This window comes from Leucopleurus acutus (assembly GCF_964270905.1).
Source record: "Leucopleurus acutus genome assembly, chromosome: 19".
NCBI lineage: Eukaryota > Metazoa > Chordata > Mammalia > Artiodactyla > Delphinidae > Leucopleurus > Leucopleurus acutus.
Genome location: NC_139161.1, coordinates 19,240,373 through 19,262,273, shown reverse-complemented (window position 1 = coordinate 19,262,273; position 21,901 = coordinate 19,240,373). Strand labels below are relative to the sequence as shown.

General features: G+C 50.8%; 1 protein-coding gene across 1 annotated transcript; it reads right to left on the bottom strand.

Moving 5' to 3' along the window:
• Nucleotides 1–1,848: 1,848 nt before the first annotated feature.
• CAVIN1 (caveolae associated protein 1) lies at nt 1,849–14,787 on the bottom strand. Its single transcript, XM_082860030.1, has 2 exons — nt 14,180–14,787; nt 1,849–4,420 (listed from the first exon to the last, which is right to left on the bottom strand). The coding sequence occupies exons 1-2, from the start codon at nt 14,648–14,650 to the stop codon at nt 3,719–3,721; spliced, it is 1,173 nt and encodes a 390-aa protein (XP_082716156.1). The 5' UTR covers nt 14,651–14,787; the 3' UTR covers nt 1,849–3,718.
• Between the last annotated feature and the right edge of the window lie 7,114 nt (nt 14,788–21,901).

Sequence of the window (21,901 nt, the reverse complement as noted above, 5' to 3'; positions counted from 1 at the left end):
ACTCAACTTTTAGGTTGTGCTTTTTTTTTTTTTTTTTTCGGTCAACACAGGTAACATTTGATGGGATCCTTTGAGAGAAAATACCTCTAGTTTATTGTCTGATTCTAACCCATGGAAATAGTGTTAATGATGGATGGGCAAGTTCATGACCGGTTGGTAAAAAAGATGCTTCGTGGGAGTGCGACCTTGTAACGTTCATCGGTGGGCAGCTGTTTCTTTAAATCCTCCTAACTCCCTTCAGTCGCAAGAGAAGAAAAGGAATAATTTCTGATGTGGGGAGAGCTTCTGGGGCTGCGGCCCCACACTGTGACATAGAACTGCATAGGGAAGTTACAGCAAAGTAACTTGGCTGGTATTGAAAGTGTGGTGGACCAGTGAGGGGGGTAGCTTGTAGAAACAAAGCGGGAGGGGCCAGGAGCCTTGTTGCTGTGGGTAAGAGAAGTAAACAACGGCTTGCTATCCCAGGGCCCTTCCTCGTTTCCCTCAGGCTTATCTCTCCGCTGCTGGGGTGCTGACGTCATTCCCTGCTTCTCACAGCTGCACCTCTACATCCCAGAGGAAGGAGGATCCTTAGTGGGTTTCTCCTGGCTTTCCTGGCTCCCAGGCTCTGAATTTTCAGCCTCAATTTTCATTTCTTTAATTAATTTTTATCAGAGTAGAGTGTAGTATAATTTCATTTCTTTTTTTAAATTAATTTTTATCAGAGTATAGCTGCTTTACGATGTTGTGTTAGTGGTCATGTTTTTTGGAGGAAAGCCGACTCTTTCTGGGGGATTTAGAACTCGAGACTGCTGTGCCTGCTGCTGGGGGCGGAGGCAGGGGAGTCCAAAGGAAACGTATGGCCCCTGAGGAAGGACTCAGCTTGTTTGAGGTAGCAGCAGGAGGCGGGGATACAGCCCCAGAAATGACATTGTTTTTATTAAGGACACCACTCCCCCAGGTGATTCTGATGCTGGCAGAACCCACATGATGATTTGTGTCCATTGCTCTAGGAAATCCATAACTTGTGGGCAGGTAGGGCAGGCTGCTCATGGGGAAGACAGGCTGTACACACAATGAAAGAGGTGCCCAGGGACTTCTGGGGTGGTCCAGTGGTAAAGAATCCGCCTTACAATGCAGGCGACGCAGCTTTGATCGCTGCTCTGGGAATTAAGATCCCACATGTCGCAGGGCAACTAAGCCCGCACGCCACAACTACTGAGCCCACGCGCCCTGGAGCCTACACGCTACAACTAGAGAAGACAAAAAACCCGCACGCCACAACTAGAGAGAAGCCCACGCACCACAACAACGAGCCCGTGCGCCACAACGAAAAAGATCCTGCATGCCTCGACAAAGATCCTGTGTGCCGCAACTAAGACCCAACACAGCCAAAAATAAATAAATAAATAATAAAATAAATCTTAAAAAAAAAAAAAGTGGTGCCCATCCCAGGGCTGTGGGGAGAATTAAATATGCTGTGTGGTTATGACTGGCATCTATACCATGCACTGGAATCCCCTCTCTATGACATTCAGGCCTCGGAGTCAGGGCCTCTGACTTTTCCTCTCCCCTAGACTGCCTCCTCTAGGTCTGATGTGGCAGCGTGAATCTGAGGGAAGCTCAGGCTGAGTAGAGTTAACTGGGTGGGTCTGGAGGACTAAAGCTCTGACAGCGAGAAGCGGATCTAGACAGTACAAGATGACAGACACAGTTAAACAGACTAGAGCCAGGCTGCCTGACTTAGAATCCCAGCTTCACAACTTACCAACTACGTGGCCTTAGACCAGTCACTGTGTGTGTGTGTGTTTTTCCATTTCTAAATGGGGATGATAACAATACCCCACCCCCACTCCCCACCCAGGTAAGTGAGGCCCGTTTAAACCCAAGGTCCTCTCTCTCTCTCTTTCCCTCCCTGGTTCCCTCCTGTCCTCCTGGAACTCATCCTATGTGACTGCCTTCAGAGAATACAATCCAACACAGATCCTTTTAGAAAAGCAGGTTTATTGGTCGGGCTGCTCACCAGGACACAGCAACACGAGAGGCTCCCCAGAGCCCACAGGAAACTATCTGTCCACAACTCAGGCCCCTTCAGCCCATCAGCACCAAGGGACCTCGTCCCACAATCCCCATCCTCCCTCAGCCAATGTGTCTCCAACCATCCAGAAGAAAGAAGGGAACCAACAGGAAAAAAAAAAAAAAAAAAAAAAAGCAAAGCTTTGTATTGTAAAAAAGATGTGTCCCCAGGCTCCCTCCCTCCACCCCTTAAAAACAATTCGCTGCAATTCTATAATGCAGAGCAGAGAAGATAAAGCACAGGAGGTAGGGGGCGAACGGGGGAGCCTTCAGCCCTCCTCTTCCGGCTGTGACTTGGGGGTGAGGGGTCTGTCCTTGCTTCTGACAAGCCACCGTTACTGGGGAGGAACAGGGGGACTAAAGTGTCCTGAGGAGAACCTGATCAGAAATCAGGCTTTTGGACTGGAAGCAGCACCCCTCTCAACCCAAAGAGTCAGGAGAGGAGCCCACAAGGAAGTCCTGGCAAGTTCTGCAGCTTTATTATAACTAGCTCTAGGGAAGGATCTTGAGAAGAAACTGCCAGGAGTGGGCCAAGTCTGGGCTGCTCTACACACAGGAATTCTATACTCTCCTCCCCTCCCTTCCAGCTCTCAGCTTGGTGGCCTGGCCTTTAGCACCTCGTTCTTTTCCCCATCCGTCTCCCTCCTACCTACCAGCTCTCCGCAGCCTGGTGCTGCCCTCTTCTGGGACCCTAATTTTCTGGGCTTTGAGAAACGGGCTGCCCCTGGAGCACCATACCAGTGGAGGCATGGGGTGGGGCTTACCTCTCTCTTCTTTGGATCGCGGATTTCTCACATTGCCCTCCCTTCTTATCCTGAAAATGGTCCTGCTGTCCTCGGAGAACCCCAGTAAGATGGGATTCTTGTGCTGTGTTTCTCACGCTGCTAATGGACATTCTCTTTTCACCCATTTCCACCTTCTACTATTTCCTGTTCTCTTTCAAAGCTATAGCCATGTGCTCCTGGGTGCAGATGCATAAACAGTAAATGCCCCCCGCCCCCGCTCCCCAAGGGCTCTGCCTGGCTCCAGCCTTCCTTATTGGCACCTTTTGCAGATACAGCCTGTGCTAGACCCTCATCCAGGGTCACGGCTCACTCTGCCCTCTCTCCCCCGACACTGCCCCAGATGCTCCCCAAAGCTGCTTTCACATCCTTCCAGTATGGGGTCTCCCATGTGAGCAAGGGGCCTCTTCAAGATTCACTCTTCCCTTTCACGGTAATTTTGGCTTTGAAGCCGCCAGGGATCAGGATGAGAAAGAAGAGCTCAGTGAGCAGGAATGACAGCAGCTGGGTGTGAGTGTTACGGAGAAGTGCGGGGAAGGCAGCCTGCCCAAGGGGGGCCCAATCATGGAAACGACAGCAAGTTCCTCTAGAATCCCCGACTTGGATCCCCAGGACGTGCATCACCGCCCTCTGCATTTCCACCCAGCATATGCCTAAACTGGGGCTGTCCATGGGGCAGGCTGCCTCCCCCTCCCGTCTTAACAGCCGTAAGACTCGGAGGGGTGCTACTTGAGGGGAGGTGTTCTCAATTTAGAAATATCCCAGCCCGTTTGGGGCAGAGAGAGAATGCGAAAGAGAAAGTTCGGAGAGAGAAAGGAATCGGGGCGGGGGCGGGGAGAGGCGGGGCGGCGCGGCCTCCCGGGCACAGCCCCGCGCCCCGCTCAGTCGCTGTCGCTCTTGTCCACCAGCACGGCGTCCGACTCCTCGGTGATCTCCAGCAGCGTGTGCACGTCGGGGCTGCTCCCGCGCAGCAGGTCGGCCGCCTCGCCGCGCTCCGCGCCGCCCTCCTCTTCGTCGGCGCCTACCTCCACCATCTCGGTGGCCTTCAGCACCTCTACCTCGCCCTCGCGGATCTTCTTGACGTGGAAGGTAAATGGCGGCACCCTGTAGACCGCCGTCTTGGAGCGCGCGTAGACCACGTGATCGGGCGTGAAGGACTTCCGCAGCTTGTCTCGCGAGGTCTTGAGCTTCTCCCGCCGTTCGGCGGGGACGAGGCGCGTGCCCAGCTTGTTCATGCGCTTCTCCAGAGTGTGCCGCGTCTTCTCCAGGTTCTCCTTGGTCTTGAGGCGGGTCCTCTCCAGGTTCTCGCGGGTGCGTACCTTGGTCTTCTCCATCTTCTCCTTGGAGAAGGCCTTCTTGAAGTCGTCCACGCGCCGCAGGCCGCTGCGCTTGATGCGCTCGGCGCGCGACTCCTCGATGACCTCCTCCACCTCCACCGCCTCGTCCGACGACAGCTCGAGCACCGCCGCGTCGTCCTCGGGCCGCTCGCCCTCGGCCAGCTCGTCGCCTTCCTTCTCGGGCAGCGCCTCCGACTCTTTCAGCGACTTGCCGATGCTCACTTTGGCCGGCAGTTTCACTTCATCCTAAAGGGAGATCAGAGCGAACAGATGAGGGGGCAGAGCCGGAGAACTGGGCGGGGACTTGGGGGGACGCCGGGCGAACCCGGGGCTGGGCGGTGGCACCCGTGATCCTGCGGAGTGTGTGGTACCCGTGAAATCGGCCTGGACTTGCTCGCCGTTGTATCCCCAGCGCCTGGCACAGAGCTGGACACCTCGTGGGCGCTCAAGAAATATGTATTGAATGAATAGTAACTATACAGACAGGGCGAGGAGGGAACCGAGCTTCGGATCGGAGTCTGGCCTATGTTTTCGCACTTCAGTTAAGTATCTCTGCGGCCCTCCAACCGTCTCCTTGAGCCCTGCGACTACCCATTTTAAACCAGTCCTTACCCTTTGCGTCCCAGGGACCACAACTTAACTTTGGAAATGGGCAGAGCGCCCTCTGGTGCACTGAGCCCCACACTGCCCACGCCAGGCCCAAAACCAAAGGGCAGAGTCGCTTTAGGTTGAGGGGTGCGGGTAGGGGGACGAGCTCACAGTCAATCTCAGGCGGCCCCCAAGTAGGGTAACTTGAAGGCAAGTTTACCATAAAGGGAGTGCGTGTCCCAGACTTCGTATCATTTCAGAAGAACCAGTATTAGAGAAGCAGAGCTGTGGCCCTATCTCCCTCCCCCGCCTCATACTGTTTGGCTCCACCAGTGGACATTCTCCACCCTCATGAAGAAATTGAGGAAAGAGGAGGAAGCTGGCTGGGAGCCAAGGACATGTTTTCTTCCCAACCTGGACGTTTCTTCTGGTTCTGACGTCCCTGCCTTGGAATGGAAGGGAGAGATTGCTTTTCCATTCTTGCTCTTTTCCCCCCAAACAGGAGCTCAAGGGACCAGGAGTAGGAGGGCAAGAGATCCTGGAGCTCAGAGCCAGTTCTTCCCTCTTGCCCTGGGAACACCTAGCACCAGCACTGCTTTCCATTCCGGGAAGATTTTCCAAGATCCTGACTCTGGACCAACATTTCAGAATCTCAGGATCACCTCTCACCAGAAGGTAGGGGAGATTGAGTACAGACAGGAAAAGGGGACATAACCCAGAATGTAAACAGGCTCTCCTCTTTGGCCCAGACTCTCTTTAGCGACTTCCTACAAAGGAATGATAGGCAGTACTTTTTCTAAAGGGTTTTCTAAAGATTGTTTCGCAGAATTGTAAGAAAACCCCATCTGAGAAAAATGAGGCAACACGAGCTGACCCGTCCCATGAACACACACACACGCACGCACATACACGTATACGTTGACTGCTTGGTATCTCTGTACCACCTGCTACAGAAATTCCTTCCCCAGCCCCCAACCTCTTTCCTCTTCCCTCCCATCCACATCCCCACAGAGTTTCCTGGTTTACATTGAAAACTAGGAACACCTCCTCCCAACTTCCTTCCCTCCCTGTCAATATTATTAGCAGGGACAAAGAGGGAATGCTGGCTCCACCTCTTCTCCCAAACTGGGCACCGGCTCTGCTGGGCACCAAGCCACCTCAACCTCTCGTTACTCAACTACATCTCCCAGCAGGCAAGGTGACCAGGGCTCAGGGCATGCTGGGACTTGTAGTCTCCACCTGCCACAGCTGGCTGGGTACTATCATGGGCATCCTGTGGCAGTCCGTCCATCCTCTGTTTCTTATCACTCATGGAGGCATTGAAGGGGTGTTTTCCTTGCTCTGAGTGTAGGAGGGTCCCAATCTCTCTTAGCAGTCCCTCTGATTCCCAGTTGTACCCTTTGGGTCTCCCTTTTGCAATCACTTCTCCCTGCCTGCTACCCGAGTGCTCTCTCTTACACACCATGTTAGGACTCTCTATCATCTAAACTCCCGGCTACTTCTTCATCCATCTCCACCCAGAATTTACCGGCAGCCCTAGTATCAAAAAATGTCAGCTCTGATCTCTCCTTCACAGCCTCCTAGTCTAAAAACCCACCCATGCTCCCCGACGTTTGAAGGAGAATGCCTCCTTTCACTAAGCTCAGACTATGTGGATGAATTAAGGGAAGGATTAAGCTTGATGGGTGGGAAGTAGTCAGGAAACAGTCCCTGCTGCTGGAAAACAGATCCACATTGTCTCCCTGCCCCACACCAGCACCCCTGATTCTCCCCTCTGCTCCACTCCAACCCATAAAGGCTGAGCTGGCTGGTTTTCCTGGCCTCTGGCTTCCTAGATAAAGGTCTTTGCCAGCTGAGTTTGAACGTGAACAAGGCTGGGGAGAGAGTTCCAGACTTCTTGTAGCCAATCGTGTCTTCCTAGTGCCTGATGAAAGGTCTCAAATACAACATCAGGGAGCAATCCCAGTGAGGGGAGGTTTATTCCTGGATCTGGGGTTGTCTCCCCCCAGTCCAGAAAGGTACTTGGAAGCCATTCATTGTAGGCTTCCTCCAGAGTGATGGCTTACACCAGAGGAGCTGCCTTCTTGGTGGAAGGTCAGGGGATAGGGGAAGAAACTGTTTGACCTAAGTCCCGGATAATATCCAGTGGATTGGCGCTGGAGAGGATATACCACCATGACTTTAGCTTTTTGCCTCCATTAATGGATTTTGTCTTTTCTCCCCGTTTCCAAGCCAGGTTTTCCCTATGACTCACAGCTTTGGAGTGCTGTCTTGGGCCCACCCAGTTGGCCTGTTGCTACAACAACCAGCAACACAATCCCAAAACACCTCCCCCAACCCTGGGCACAGAGGCTGGGCACCCCTGTGCCACCCCTACTTCCCTGGCAGAGCTCCTAAGCTAAAGGAGGGGCCTCAGGGTGGCAAGGAGAGAGAGCTCTGTTTGTTCTGTTTCTACATTTTTATTAAACAAAACCACCAGTCCCAACAGGCTTGGTTTCCAGAGTTACCTTTAATGACCAGGTCTGAACAAAAGCATGCACAGCTTCCCCTGCCCCCCACCAAGCACACACAGCTCCCCAACCCAGGAAAGTGCCAGTCCAGGATGAATTTTAGAGGAGCCCCAGGATGGCTTCCAGCCCCTTCCTCTCCACTCCCTAACCCCGCTATATGAACTTAAGATCCTCTGACTTAGGAAGATTTTTATATTATTATAATTTAATTGAGCACCTACTATTTGCCGGGTCCTTGGCCAGGCACTTCACATTTGTCAGGGAGAATGGACAGGTGTCATATGGCTCTGGGTAGAGCCTCTCTTGACTTAGTTCTGTACCCAACCACTGCCTGTGAATGGCCAGAGAAGACATTGCAGAGGTCATTCAGAGACCCAGGATCTGGATCTGCTCAGAGACCATGTTAGAGGAGGGTGCAGATGGGGAGAGGTGAAAGAGAGGGCAGTCTTAAAAACTCAGGACCTCCACTTTAGGTTGCCAGGACAAGGGGGTGAAAGACACTAAAGGTAGAAGGGTCCTTCTTTTCTGCTATAGCATGATTCTCAACAGGGGGCATGTTGCCCCCAAGTGGGTGGAAATTGGTTCTTGCGGGGGAGGGCACAAATCTTAGATATTGCAATAGTTTGTGGGGCTCCAAAGAGTCCTGATATATAGTATATCTGTAGTGTTAAAATTTCATGGGAAATAGATAAGTAATGAGAACCTGTTGTATAAAATAAATAAAGTAAAAGAAAATTCAAATAAAAAGAAATTTCATGGGGGAGAGGACAATTAGGGGAAAAAAATGTCTAAAAGGACTCCTTAGGAGAATGATATTAAACAAACAAACAAAAAGGTTGAGAAACACTGTGCCATAGGGAGGCCAGAGCCAATGAAAATGTGCCCCCTTCTGGCCTCCTGATTGGCAGCTTTTGGGTGCCCCACCCAAGGCAGAATCTGGCAAACATAAGGGATCTCTTTGCAAAACACTTTCTAAAAAAAACTGGAAAAAAATAAGCGTCAGTGTTTTCCCGAACTGTAGAGAGCGGGTAGAGAGGGCACAGAACAGACCCCAGGCCTGGGCTTCATGAGGGCCCTCTCCAAAGAGGCTTTGAGCCAAACTGGTCTGTCCCTGAGGAGGAGGCAGAGGGGGAGGGGAGGGGAGGGGGAAGCAGAAGTGTGGGCAGCTGCAGGCTATCTCATGCAGGCAGCCGTGGGTGCAGCTCAGGTGTGGTGTCTGGAGCATCGACCGTTAAGACAGAAACCAAGACGTAGGGGATGGCCCTTCCCATCACCTCCCACCCCATTGCCTGAACTCCCCATAATGAGAGAGTGTTTTCACAATACCCATCACCCAGTCACAAGGGGCAGTGGCTTGGAAGAGACCAGCCACCCTGGACTGGCCACTGCTAAGCAGTGAGCTGGGGGTGGAGTGGGCATGTGACACCCCATGCCCACGGTCCCATGTGACCCAGGAGACCCTAAGTACCCCCACCGGCTGTTGGCTCCTCTGGGGTGGGCAGAGGCCCAGGCTCTGGGTAATAGGGCAGGGTCCTAGGTGTCTGGTCAAAGGGTGGGAGCTCAGGCACTGTCTCAGGCTTCAGGTCAAAAGGCTCAGTCTCAGGCAGAAGGTCAAAAGGCACGATCTTGGATGTGGCCAGGTCTGAGGGTACATTCAGCTTCTTCTTGGGCTAAGATGAGGAAAAGGGGTTTAAGTGGCGCTTGGGATGGGTGTGGACGGAGTTGGGGGAAGGAAGCCTTGGTTGGCATGCAGAGTTGGGGCTGGTGAGTAGAGGGGAGGGGAGCACACAAGGATTAGGATGGAAAGACACCACAGTTTAAATGCTTCAACAAGAGGGCCCCAGGGCCGAAAGGGGAGGGACAAACCCAGGCCCATGAATTAATAACCACAGTTTAATCAGAACCACCTCCCTGCCTCCCTCTGGAATCTTCCCCAGTCCCATCCTTGGCCTCCTACCTTCTACCCCGACCCTGCTGTGGTCGTGGGATGATGCTGTTGGAGGTTGCAGTGATGGGGGAAAGGAGCTGCTGGGGGCGGGGAAGGAGTTTTCTAAGAGGCCACTTGTTAGACTCCAACTGGGGAGTCTCCAAGGAGTAAAAGAGAAGGCAAACAACTTCACTGTCTTGAGTCAGACGCTGCTGATCCCAGTTATTCCCCAGGGCAGGCTGGGCACGGGTGCCGCCCCGGATAAGGAGAGGGAGAGGCATGGACGAGGGACATCCTGGCCATTTCCCTTTGGCCACATCTCCACCTCCTGCCTCCCTTGCCACCCATCCCCCCCACCCACTTATAGGCCATCAGACACCCAGATGCACAGGGAAATCAGGATCAAAAACAAAGCTATTGATATTTTGGGGAATTCCCTGGCAGTCCAGTGATTAGGGCTCTGCACTTCCATTGCAGGGGGCATGGGTTCGATCCCTGGTTGGGGAATTAAGATCCTGCATGCTGCGCGGTACAGCCAAAAAAACCCCCCCAAAACCAAGCTATTTTTACAACCAGTGGGCCTATGTCCTGAGGCACCCAGCAGCAGCTCCCAACTCTCCCTCCTGAGTGGCTGAGGTGCCACTCTTGCTTTGGACAATCAGGAGAAGTCAGGGGAGAGGGATATTTAGGGGCACTACCAGACTCCAGCGACAACAGTGTTGAGTAAGGCGTGCAGCCACAAATACCCAAAGAAGCAGGTGCCTACCTTCCCTGTAGGATACAGGGAGAAGGCATGAGTGGCAGGGAGGCTGAGGAGAAAGGAGCCAATGTGGTCCTCTCTTAGCCAGGGGACACCCCTGCTGGCCAGGGAGCTCCACTCCTTATACCCAGCACCCCTCTCCTGCACTGCCCTTGGTGACCACACATTGCCTCTGCTTCAGCACCATGAGGCTGAGCAGCTAATGACCACCAACCTTAGCCACTCAGCTCACTGCATGTGCGCGCGCATGCACGCACACACACACAGCAGCCCCAGTGCCAGGACTGTGCAACTATCTCCCTCAGAGAATGAAGGAGCCAGAACTAGCTTAGGGCTAGCCGCCTCCCTGATTTCTTCTGCACAGCCCGGGAACAGAAGGGGGAGGCCGGGAGCAGAAAGTGTAGCAGCAGAAGGGGTACACCTGGGCTCTTGCCCCAGCTTTGACCCCCAATCACTTGAATGACAGTAGGCAAGTGACTTCCCCTCTCTGGGCCTCAGCTTCCTCCACTACAAAATAAAAGAGCTGAAGTTGATTATCTCCAAGGCATCTTCCAGCTCAAAAAGTCTACAGTGACAGAATGATGAAATACTCACAATGGTATGGTTCAAAATAATAGAACAAACCACCACTCATCTCTGCAGTTGGTTGCCTAGCAACAATATTCCCTTTCTCTAGCAGTTGCGCACTCTGTGCTATCTCCTCCCTTTTTGATTTTGACCTTTACAATAGTCAGACTTTATTTGCTTTAAAAAAAAAATCAGAGAGAAGAATATGATTTCCTTTGGTCTTAGGAATACGTCTAAGAATATGCTCCCATGCTCCCTGCTTTGGATCCAGTGACCAGGAAAAACAAACCAAAGCTAGCTCTTTGGAGGAAGGGTATGGTAAACACTCTCTCCATTAGGCCACCGGGGTACGGGGTGAGAGGGACCAGAGCCCCAAGTTGGGAAGAATTTTGGACAAAAGTGTGGGGGTCTTCTGGAACCAGATAGCCCTGATTTGCTTTGAGTCCAGGAAGGAGCTATAGGTTGGGTTAGGATTTGAGGAGGAGAAGCCAGCAGGCCCTCATTCCAGTCCTGGTATCCTCCCCTTTAATGCCCATGAGCCACCTAAGCCCTTAAATGCTTCCTGGTCCTGTCCTCAAGCACTTGGAGCAGGTCTGATGGGTCCATGGGTAGGACCCATGCCTCATCAAAACTACTTCGGAAAATGTTTAGCCTCCCTTTCTGGATTCTAGAGGAACTCTAACAATATCCAAATTAGTCGTCGTCTGGGAGAATTGGCTTCTTAATGACCACAGCTCCTCCTATTGCATGGTGCCCACAGTCGGCCTGATCTTCCCAGCGGTTCTCAATCCACTACCCCTAGCTACTAGTAGAATTCACTTCTCTCATTCACTAGCTGTTGCCTAATGAGGTGTCACCTGACAGGATGGGATGCCAACTGCTAGTTTTTGTTTGGGAGACAGGAAGGGAAATGCCAAAGAAGGACAGTAATGACTCAGAAGTGGGTTCAAGGTGAGGGCCCTGATATTCTGTGATGGGAAGGGCTGAATTTCGTGTGTGTCTGTGTGTGTCTGTGTCTGTGTAGGGAGGTGTCAAATGCAAACATAACCCGTGAAATCATTATGTCTAGCAGTTCCCTGAATCTGGGTGGGGTCACACAAGGGATTCCCTCCTTTATTCCCCAGGAAGAAGGTGTGGGAGGCCAGGTGGCTTGATCCCACAGCTGAGGCCTTCCCACCCTTTCATGCTCCCTCCACCTTACCCCTCCTTGCCACATCATCACCTCCCACATCTGCAGTGGGGAATACCGAACCACTTCCCCTGCTCCCACACTGGAAAACTCACATCATCCCAGGAGGCCTTTTTCCAAATCTCTCTGCCTGGCCACCCAAACATCCTACCCCCTCAGCCTGAGTTTATCGTAAATGTTGCTGCCCCCAATCTTCCCTATTAGGTCTGCCAAGGCCCAGAGCTATTTTTACCTCATTCTCTTCCCAGGCCTGCAGATCTCAGGGAGGAGCAGCCTCCAACTTCCTCCAGAAGCTGAGTACTCCACCCCCTCGCCCCCACCTGGAACATCTGCTCTGCAACTCAGGGAAGATTCCCTGTTGCTGGAAGCTTTTCCTTACCTCTGAGCTCCTCTGTGGGTCGGGACCACTTTAGGTATTAGTTATTTCTCCTGTGGTTTGGGGGCTCAGGGTCCCCAGCTTGAGCTATTCCTTCTCCCTCAACTCTCTGTCCCCCACTGACCTTGATGCAATCAAAGCCACCCTGTGATTAGACCCCCTCCCCACGGCACATACACAATATACAGACACACAGTCCGTGCCAACAGCCGAGAGGCAGTAACGGAGACACGCCATTGGCCTCTGCACAGAAGTCTCTCTCCATACCTGTCCTCTCAGAATCTCCATCTTTGACATAAGGAGGTTTACCTCCAGGCTGAGAATTTTCCCAGGTTCTGTGGTCTGGGACATTTCAAGTGAGAAGGGTCACCCATCCAAGCCCTACATGGCTCCTCTCTACCACACCAGGCTCTGGAGAAAAGACAGAGCTGGCGTGCTGCCCCACACCCCTGCCCTGTTCTCCTTGCTTTGATGTACCCCAGCACTAGGCAGTTCTCTTTAAAAGTCACACACCACACACACACACACACACACACACACACACACCATCCTACTTCCTCGCAGCAGTTAAATTAAGTAGAAACAATTCTGAGCAAATATTTTCTATCAGATAGTGCTATATGGGGGAAGCAAACTGTTTAAAGGCCAAGTACCTCTCAGGAGGAGTCCCTGGGCGCTGGTGGGTTGGGGGAGCGCCACTTCAGCCTCTGTCCCACCACCACCTCCTCAGATAAGTGTCAGCTCACGTGTGTCTACTGCCCCCAAACTTGTCCCAGTCTGCATTTCTCTTAGCTCCACCACACTGACCAAGCCAAGGACCTCACCATATCCCTGATGGTCACTCAGAACCCAGCATACCAGGGCCTCTGGGCAGTCAGTGAAACCACAGCTTCCTGACAGAAGTCCTCTCCCTGGGGGGCTCTGGGAAATCTGGCCTTTTCTTTCCATTCCCTTCGGTAGGGGCAGGAAGGGGAAGAGGGGACATAGACTAACCCTTCCACCCCCACGATCTCACCTCCTTGGGTGGGAACATCAAACAGGCCCGCGGGAAGCAGAGAGGAGGCAAGGCTGGGCACATTCCCACGCCATCAAAGATCACGGAGCGCTCGGCTCAGACCCACCCCTAATGGGATTGGAGAGGCAGAGTGGAGAGGAACAGCAATGCTGAGATTCCCAGGTTTACATGGGGTTAGGATACAAAAACTCCATTTTCAACCAGGCGGGAGGAATGGGGAGAGGTGCAAAGGAAGCAACAAGCTGTCTGGGCGGAGCCTGGGGCGCGCCAGCCTCCCGCCGCCTGTCCTCCAGCTCCTCGGCCGCCCCCGCAGGCATGCGGGGTGACTCACCGCGCCCAGATCGCGGGGCCCCGGGTGTGGGGAGCTGTCCCCTCCCCTCCACCAGACCCTCTAGGACTCCTCAGGCCGCGGGCCACCCTCCCGCCGGCTGCTTCCAACAGACTGAGGGTACATGCACGCCGCGGGCTAGGGTGTCCACAAGGGCCGAAAGTGCCACGAGGCGGGAGCAGATCGCAGCGAGGGGGCGGCGTGGGCGGCCTAGGCTGATGCGGGGTCCGCGGGGGCGTGCTGGCAGTCGCGTCCCTCGCCTGGCGCAGCCCCCGCGGTGCGTGCCTGAGCCCTGAATCACCCGCTATATCGGGCGGGCAGCGCCGGAGGCCCCAAACACGGGCCGCGCCGCCAGTGTCCGTTTACAGGGGGCCCCAACGGCCGCCAGGCACCGCGGCTCTCCCCAAAACTTCCCCCAAGTAGGAAGACTTTTGACAGAGCCATGTCGGGAGCGATCTGCGAGGGGCAGTGTCCCCGAGTCCAGCCCCCTAACTCGGTTCCGCTACGCGTTTGACACCAGAAGGAGGGGCTGGGTGAGGGAGCGCAGGATGCAGAGCGCGCCCCTCTGCGCTCCAGGAGCCCGCCGCCCATCCCACTCCACCCCAGGAACGCTCGCTGGAAGGAGGGCGGGTCCCCCGAGCCGGGCCAGGCTGGCGGGAGAGCCGCGCCTCGGGTAGGTCCCCCCACCCCCAAGCCCCGGGCGGGGGACGGCGGGCCTCTGGGCGGGGTCCGCCCGCCAGCTCACCTGGTAGATCATGACTTTAAAGTTGCGGCGCCGCAGCAGCTCGGCCTCGTTGACCTCCAGCTTCTTGATCTGGCCGGCCTGGCGTTCCAGGCTGCCGCGCACGGTCTTCACGTTGACGCTGACCTTGCGCACCTTCTCTAGCAACTTGCTCACGGTGTTGCTGGTGGTAGCGTGTGCCTTGCCCAGCTTGCTTAACTCCCCCTGTATGCTCTGCACGGCGCCCTCCATCTCCGCCTGCCGCTCCTCCAGCTGGGCTTGGGTCAGCTGGATCTGGTCGACGGCGCCAATGATTTTGTCCAGAAGGCTCAGTACCATCACGCCGTTCACCTGGTCGGATTTGATCAGCTCCTCAGAGCCGGCCCCCGACGGCTCCTCCGCCGCCGGAGCCCCCATGGTGGAGGACCCCTGGTCCCCGGCGTCGGGGTACCCGGGAAGCGGCTGCTCGATGATGTGGAGCTGGGTGTCCTCCATGGCTGCCCGGAGCCGTGCGGGGCCGGCCGGGTGGATCTGGAGCTGAAGCGGGAGACCCGGAGAAGAGGAAGAGCGGGAGGGGGCAGAGCGAGAGAGAGCGGATAGCGGAGGAAATTCGAGCCGCGTCCGTGCGCACCGGGATGGCGGCCAGAACTGTGGGGCGGGGGATCGGTGAGTTGCCCCGCTCCCAGGCCAAATCCCGGAGTCTCGTTCCCCATTGGCTGGCTCGGCCCCAGAAAGGGAGGGACCGGGGCAGAAGGGGAGACCGATGCTAGGGAAGGGGGGGCGACCCAGGGGGACCCGAGAGCCGAGCGCCCCACCCTTCCCAGGATGGTTGGAATAGTTGGAGCGGGAGACTAGGGCCTCCGCTGGTAGCGGAGGCGGCGGGAGCGGGACTGGGGCGGAGGAATGTGAGCTGCGGCAGGAAAACAGGTCCTAGAGTGTTGCTCTACTTTTCCCTCTCGCTCTTTTCGCTCACCGGCTAACCCACCTCCCCCCTTTTTAAGTTCTAGATTAGGTCGTCAGGTGGGACAGGATATCCTGAAGTTACGTGCAAAATATGGTAGTATTTGCCTGTGTCCAGTTTTTGAGAGGGAAAGGACCCATGGCTTCCACAATCTTTTCGAAGGGGCCTCTAACTACCCACCCCACAAAGTTACCCACCACTGTTCTAAAAGGTTGGGGGTCGTTTGTGGAAGGGAAGGGAGAACTTAAGTTAGAGTCACAGCGGTGGTAAGGGGCCACCAAGCTCCTCTAGGTTCCTCTTAGAATTATTCTAACAGAGGAAGATTAAGATGGGCAATAAAGTAAAAACTAAAGCTTTTTACTCACTAAAAATCACCTTTCCCTGTGTTTCCGCCTGCCCCAGAGCCCTGGCTGACACTCACCTCAGAGAGCAGGATTGGGAGTCATCCATCTCTCAGGAGCCCAGAGACTCACGCTCAGCAATCTGAGATATCAAAGGCCACCTGCTCACTTGACGGACCAGAAACGGAGGGCAAGTGACTTACCAGGAGGTTACCAGCAGGTTAGCGTTGGCTTGGCACTCAAACCAGGTGTCAGGACTCCTCTCTTGCACTTTCCACCTTAGCAGGCTGTATCTTTCACTGGGTCAGGGAGGAGCAGATGCTCACCCGAATGTGCCGCCAGCCTGTCGGCCTAAGGCTTAACTACAAACATATTTTCAACCATGATGGGTACCGAGGAGCAGGCAGTTCTGAGACAGGATCAAGAAAGGCCCTTAGCTCAGAAGTCCGGGGGAGAGAGAGTGCCAATTCTCCCCCATTTTGCTCTCTCCCACAGCACTGGAGCAGTGAGTTCCCTGAAGCAGCACCAGCCCCCTTTCCCCCAGAAAAGCTGCAAACCTTTTCCCTGGTTAGGAAACCAACCTTGGGTTTCCCCAGCTGGGTAGATGATGGTCTTGGCAAAAGGTCAGTTCTAGTCTGGCATGCGTCATCATTAGGCAGAGTGAAAAACTGCTTGGTGGGGACCCTGGGCCCTATTAATCCAGTCAGAGAAGCCACCAACCCAGAAAGGTGCTGAAGAGCTCACTGCCTGGGATAGCGTGGGATCATCCGGAACAGTCCCAACAGCTATTGAACAAAATATTTCCCCTGACACTTCAATAGCTGTTTCCACAGAAACAGGTGGCTTTCGTATCTGAGATTCAAATAAAATGAACTGGTATAGAAATCACATGTATTTATATACTAGAACTGACAGATTGCCAATTTATTTTAGAATTTGAGAGAAAATGTGTTTTAGCAGTTTAAGTTCCTTCCACTGAGGATTGAAAAGACTTCTAGAGAGGAAGAAGAGTGACAGTAGAGAACCTTACTGGACCTTCATAAGGTTCTTTTTAAAATTGATTAGATTATTTTCATAGGTGACACGTAAGGTACAAATTGCAAATAGCACACAAAGAAATATAGTGAAAAGAAGTTTTCTTTCTATCCCTGCCTGCAGCAAACTAATTTCTGGCCAAGGAGACAACAGTTGTTATATTTTCTTGTGGAATCTTCTATAGAAAGTCTCTGCACACCATATATATATATATATATATACATATATATATATGTATATATATCAGCACTTTGCTTTCTGTCAGTTACTAATATATCTTGGTGATTGTTCCATATCAGTGCATGCAGAGCTGCCTTGTTTTCCAATGTAGGGATGAATTGATACGATACTTATTGAACCAGTTCTCTATCAATGGACATATACACATTACAATTTAAACCTCACTTGGTGGGGGAGGGGTCCTGAAGAGGAGTTTTAGTGGTTGATTTGTTTTTGTGGTTGCATGCTTGCTAAAAGGAATCAAGTCCATGCCATCTGATTTTCCCATCAGGAAAGTATTTCTATTCTTCAAAAAGGAATGTCCGTATTTGTGGAGTCTCTGACTCATTTGATGCCTCTTTAACAGAGAAGAATTTCGCAGAAAGAGCCCTACCCTCCCTGTTTGCCTATGTCCAAGAGAAGCATTTGCACCAGGCAAAGTTTCTCTCCTGTTCCTCTTCTCACTAAATGCCAGCTAAATCCGACAGGGGGCGTGCTGAGCCTTGGTGCACCAGCTTTATCAACACCGACACCCAGAACTGGAGCCAAACAATCCTTCCCAGAGGACTCCACTCCATTTCAGTGAAAATAAGCAGTTTCTCTTCATTTGGAATTGTGTTCAGCATGCCATAGCTTGTATTCAGGGTTGATGCTTTGCATTTTCCATTGCTCACTCTATTTGCTGAAAGGCACAGTGTTCCACTGTGTGCTTTCAGCTGGTGAGGCAGGGTCTGTAAAAGGGACAGAGAGATGGAAACAAACAACCCTTTGGCCCAGAAAAAGAACACCAGGATGCAACCCTGTCAGCAGCTGGAATCTCACAGCTCTCTATCGTGTTCCTCTATCCATCCATTTGTTCAGCAAAGTGTGACTATTTACCAGGAGCCAGCTACCGGGCTGGGGACTTCAATAAAGCCCAGTCCCTCCTGTTGAGAAGCTCATAGCGTAGCATGAGGAGACAGATGCACAAATAGTTTCTGATACAAAGTGGAAGGTGCTCTGGCAAGGTTCCCACTACTTCCTGGGAGAATAGGGAAGGGTTCACAGGGTACAGCCTTCCTCCCCACCCCACCCCCTACCCTTCCTGCAGTGACGTGAGGCGTGAAAGTACAGGCCAGGTGGATGGGAGAGCAGCCAGGCATTCTCATCTCTTATCGAGGTTCTGCCTTAAATCTTACCAGCTTACACTGAGGGAGCCCCCAACAAGGTGTGAGGGGTGCAGCGTGCAGTATGTTCCATTCAGTTTGGGGTCGTGCTGGAAGAGACCCTAGGGAGACAGTGTGTTTTGTTAACAATAAATGATCGGGATGAATGATGTGTTGTCACATCAGAGAAGCCATCCCGAATGGAAAACCAGTCTTCAGCAGCTGGCTTACAGCTGCCAAAGACAGCAGAGATGTTTTTCTCCCCAGATTTATAAGCACTATTCTTGCTTCTCTGACATATAGGAAGAGTGCCTATAATATTTATATATTTCTCTTCCTCAAAAATCCCTTCCTTTCTTCTCCTTCAAACATTAATATATAGGGTAGCTTTCCTGAACCAGAAAGCAGTGAGAATTATTTATTAAGTGCTAATTTATGCATAGCGTGGTGCTTGAAAACATTCAAAGAACACAGGGAATTTGCTGCAGGGTGAGAATTTTCATCTCAGGGAAGCAGTGAGTCTGGCTGATAAACAGAAAAGTCATGAAAATAAGGGAATGGAAATGCCATCAAATCTCTTTTCCTCCTCTGCCTTCAGCACGCACTGGTCTCTTATCCCAAAAATAAAAAACAAACATAAACCAAAACTACAGTCTTAATTGGTTTTACCTTCCTGCCTTCCCAAGGCTGGGTCCATCCATTTTCACCTGTTCAGATTCATTGTTTTCTAGAACTGCTGCTACATATCCCTTACCCTCAATTCAGTCCTTAAATTTCTGCAGTTAAGCCAAAAAGGTGGCTTCCTTTCTACTAAAAGAGCACTTAAAAATCACCAATAAACTCCATATTCTACCAATTATCTCTCCTTTTCTAACGTTACTTGAACTCTCCACAGGATTTAGCACTGCTGACCAGTTTGCCCTTGAGACGCTCCCTCTTGGCCTTTGTGAGGTTATATTATTTTTATTTACAGTATTTCTCGTCCCGCTTGCTAACATTTTTTTTTCTTTCTTTCATAGTCTTAAAAAAACCCAGCTTTTGAAACCGCTCAAAAAAATAAAAATAAAAACGACAACCACTAGCTTTACTGACATACAGCTCACATACCATACAATTCACCTATGTAAAGTGTACAGTTCAATGGTTTTTAGTACGAAGAGGTGGCAATCATAATCGATTTTAGAACAGTTTCATAACCCCCCAAATAAACAACCTGTCAAATAAAGAACAAATCCAGAGTTAGTAAAGAGAGACTTTATTAGAAAGGATTATTGCAGGGGAAGAAAGGGACTATGGCAGTCAGGGGAGGGGGTCTAATGTCATAAAGAAAATGCTGTGACCATAAGATCTGCAGGTGTCTCAAGGGGTAGGCAAAAAGGGGTTTTCTTTTATAGAGAGGAGTAAACAAGGCTAGAAAGAACGAGGATCAGGGAATGGGATGAAAGGGTGGCATGATGAGAGAGCAGAGCAGAGAACGCTTTTCTCTGAAGCCAGCCTATCCTCAGGATGGGTTGTGTGTTGGCTCAGGCTAAGAGTGGGCCAAAGGTCAGGGGCCTGAAAGGAGATAAGTTTAAGCAAAGTTTTGATAATAAGCATTTTGTTCCGAGTGATTGATCTGTGGGGACAAGCAGTGTTTATCAGTACACAATGGTTGCATAAAATCCTATTGTATAGTTATGCTACATGTCTGTATGGACAGTTGGATTGTTTCCTTTTTTTTTTTTTTTTTGGCTCTTATGAAAAATTCTATGAACATTCATGCTATTTTCTTTTCTATTTTTATTCATAATGCTATTTTCTTTCTTTTAAATTTTATTTTTTTTTGGCTGCATTGGGTCTTCATTGCTGCGTTCAGTCTTTCTCTAGTTGCGGCGAGTATGGACTACTCTTCGTTGCGGTGCACAGGCTTCTCATTGCAGTGGCTTCTCTTGCTGCAGAGCATGGGCTGTAGGCATGTGGGCTTCAGTAGTTGTGGCATCCTCGAGGGCTCAGTAGTTGTGGCTCACGGGCTTAGTCGCTCCGCGGCATATGCGATCTTTCCGGACCAGGGATCAAACCGTGTCCCCTGCATTGGCAGGTGGATTCTTTTTTTTTAATCTTTTTAAATTATATTTATTTATTTTTGGCTTTGTTGGGTCTTCGTTGCTGCGTGTGGGCCCTCTCTAGTTGCAGAGAGTGGGGACTACTCTTGGTTGCAGTATGCAGGCTTCTCATTGTGGTGGCGTCTCTTGTTGCAGAGCATGGCCTCTAGGTGCGTGGGCTTCAGTAGTTGTGGCTCACGGGCTTTAGAGCGCAGGCTCAGTAGTTGTAGTGCATAGGCTTAGCTGCTCCGTGGCATGTGGGATCTTCCCGGACCAGGGCTCGAACCCGTGTTCCCTGCATTGACAGGCAGATTCCTAACCACTGAGCCACCAGCGAAGCCCATGTCATTTCCATTTCTTTGTCTCTAATCTCTTCCCTCCAATTCACCCGGCATGCACAGCGCTGCCTATTAATCTCCCTAAAAAGTTACTTTGATTGTTGTCTTCCCTCTGCAAAAAAAAAAAAAAAGCCTTATGGGGAATTCCCTGGCAGTCCAGTGGTTAGGAGTTGGACCTTTCACTGCTGGGGCCAGGTTCAATCCCTGGCCGGGAACTAAGAACCTGCAAGCCCTGTGGCATGGCAAAAAACCAATCACCTTCTGTGGCTCCACTCAGTATAGTGGAGATTTATTCGTTTTTGGCTGCCAGATTTTGTACGATTTAATACAAGTGGATTATTATTGTTAATTCGTTCTATTCCTTTACATTAACTTCCTGCTATTCCAGTTTGCCTGATAGACCCTATTCCAAAGACATGCCATGAGCAACATCCCCTCAGACATCTCTTGCATTAGTATTTCTTTCTGTGTCTGTTTGCTCTCTTCAACTAAATTCTTATAGGCTTGGACTTTTCTGAAATCTATGCAGCACCTAGCACATTTTGATATATTCAGAAGGCACTCAGTTTAGAATTATGGCTTGAAATCAGTGAATTATGGAATGTTGGCTCAGTAAGGGATCTCAGTAATACAATGTTCTTTCAGGATCATGAATTACCTTAGGGATCATCTGATTAAATGTTTTTCAGATGAGGAAACTAAGGCCTGAAGGGGTGGGGTACATAAATGGAAACTTGCTTCAATGTGAATCATTTTAGAAAATGAATTAGTAGAGTTTAAATTATGGAATAGTACACAATTTTGAAAAGAAATTCAACTTTATTATTTCCTGCTGTGTATAATTACTCTGATCGCAGAAGTTTTCCTAGTAGAGATTATGCTTAACCCTTCTATGATAAACAAATAGATGGAATTTGAAATTAGAACTATCTATTTGCGTAACAGCAATACTTAGCACAAATCCTTCTATAAAAAAGTTTTTTTTTTAATTTTTATTTTATATTGGAGTATCACTGATTGACAATGTTGTGTTAGTTTCACTGATTGACAATGTGCTATTTGTGTAACAGCAATACTTAGCACAAATCCTTCTATAAAAAAGTTTTTTTTTAAATTTTTATTTTATATTGGAGTATCACTGATTGACAATGTTGTGTTAGTTTCAGGTGTACAGCGAAGTGATTCAGTTATACAAATATTTACATATATCTATTCTTTTTCAAATTCTTTTTCCATTTAGGTTATTACACAATATTGAGCAGAGTTCCCTGTGCTATACAGTAGGTCCTTGTTGGTTATCTATTTTAAATATAGCAGTATGTACATGTCAATCTCAAACTCCCAAGCTATCCCTCCCCCCACCCTTCCACCCAGTAACCATAAATTTGTTCTCTAAGTCTGTTTCTGTTTTGTAAATAAGTTCATTTGTATCATTTTTTTTAGATTCCGCATGTAAGTGATATCATATGATATTTGTCTTTCTCTGTCTGACTTACTTCACTTAGTATGATAATCTCCAGGTCCATCCATGTTGTTGCAAATGGCATTATTTCATTCTTTTTACTGGCCGAGTAATATTCCACTGTATATATGTACCACATCTTCTTTATCCATCGTCTGTTGATG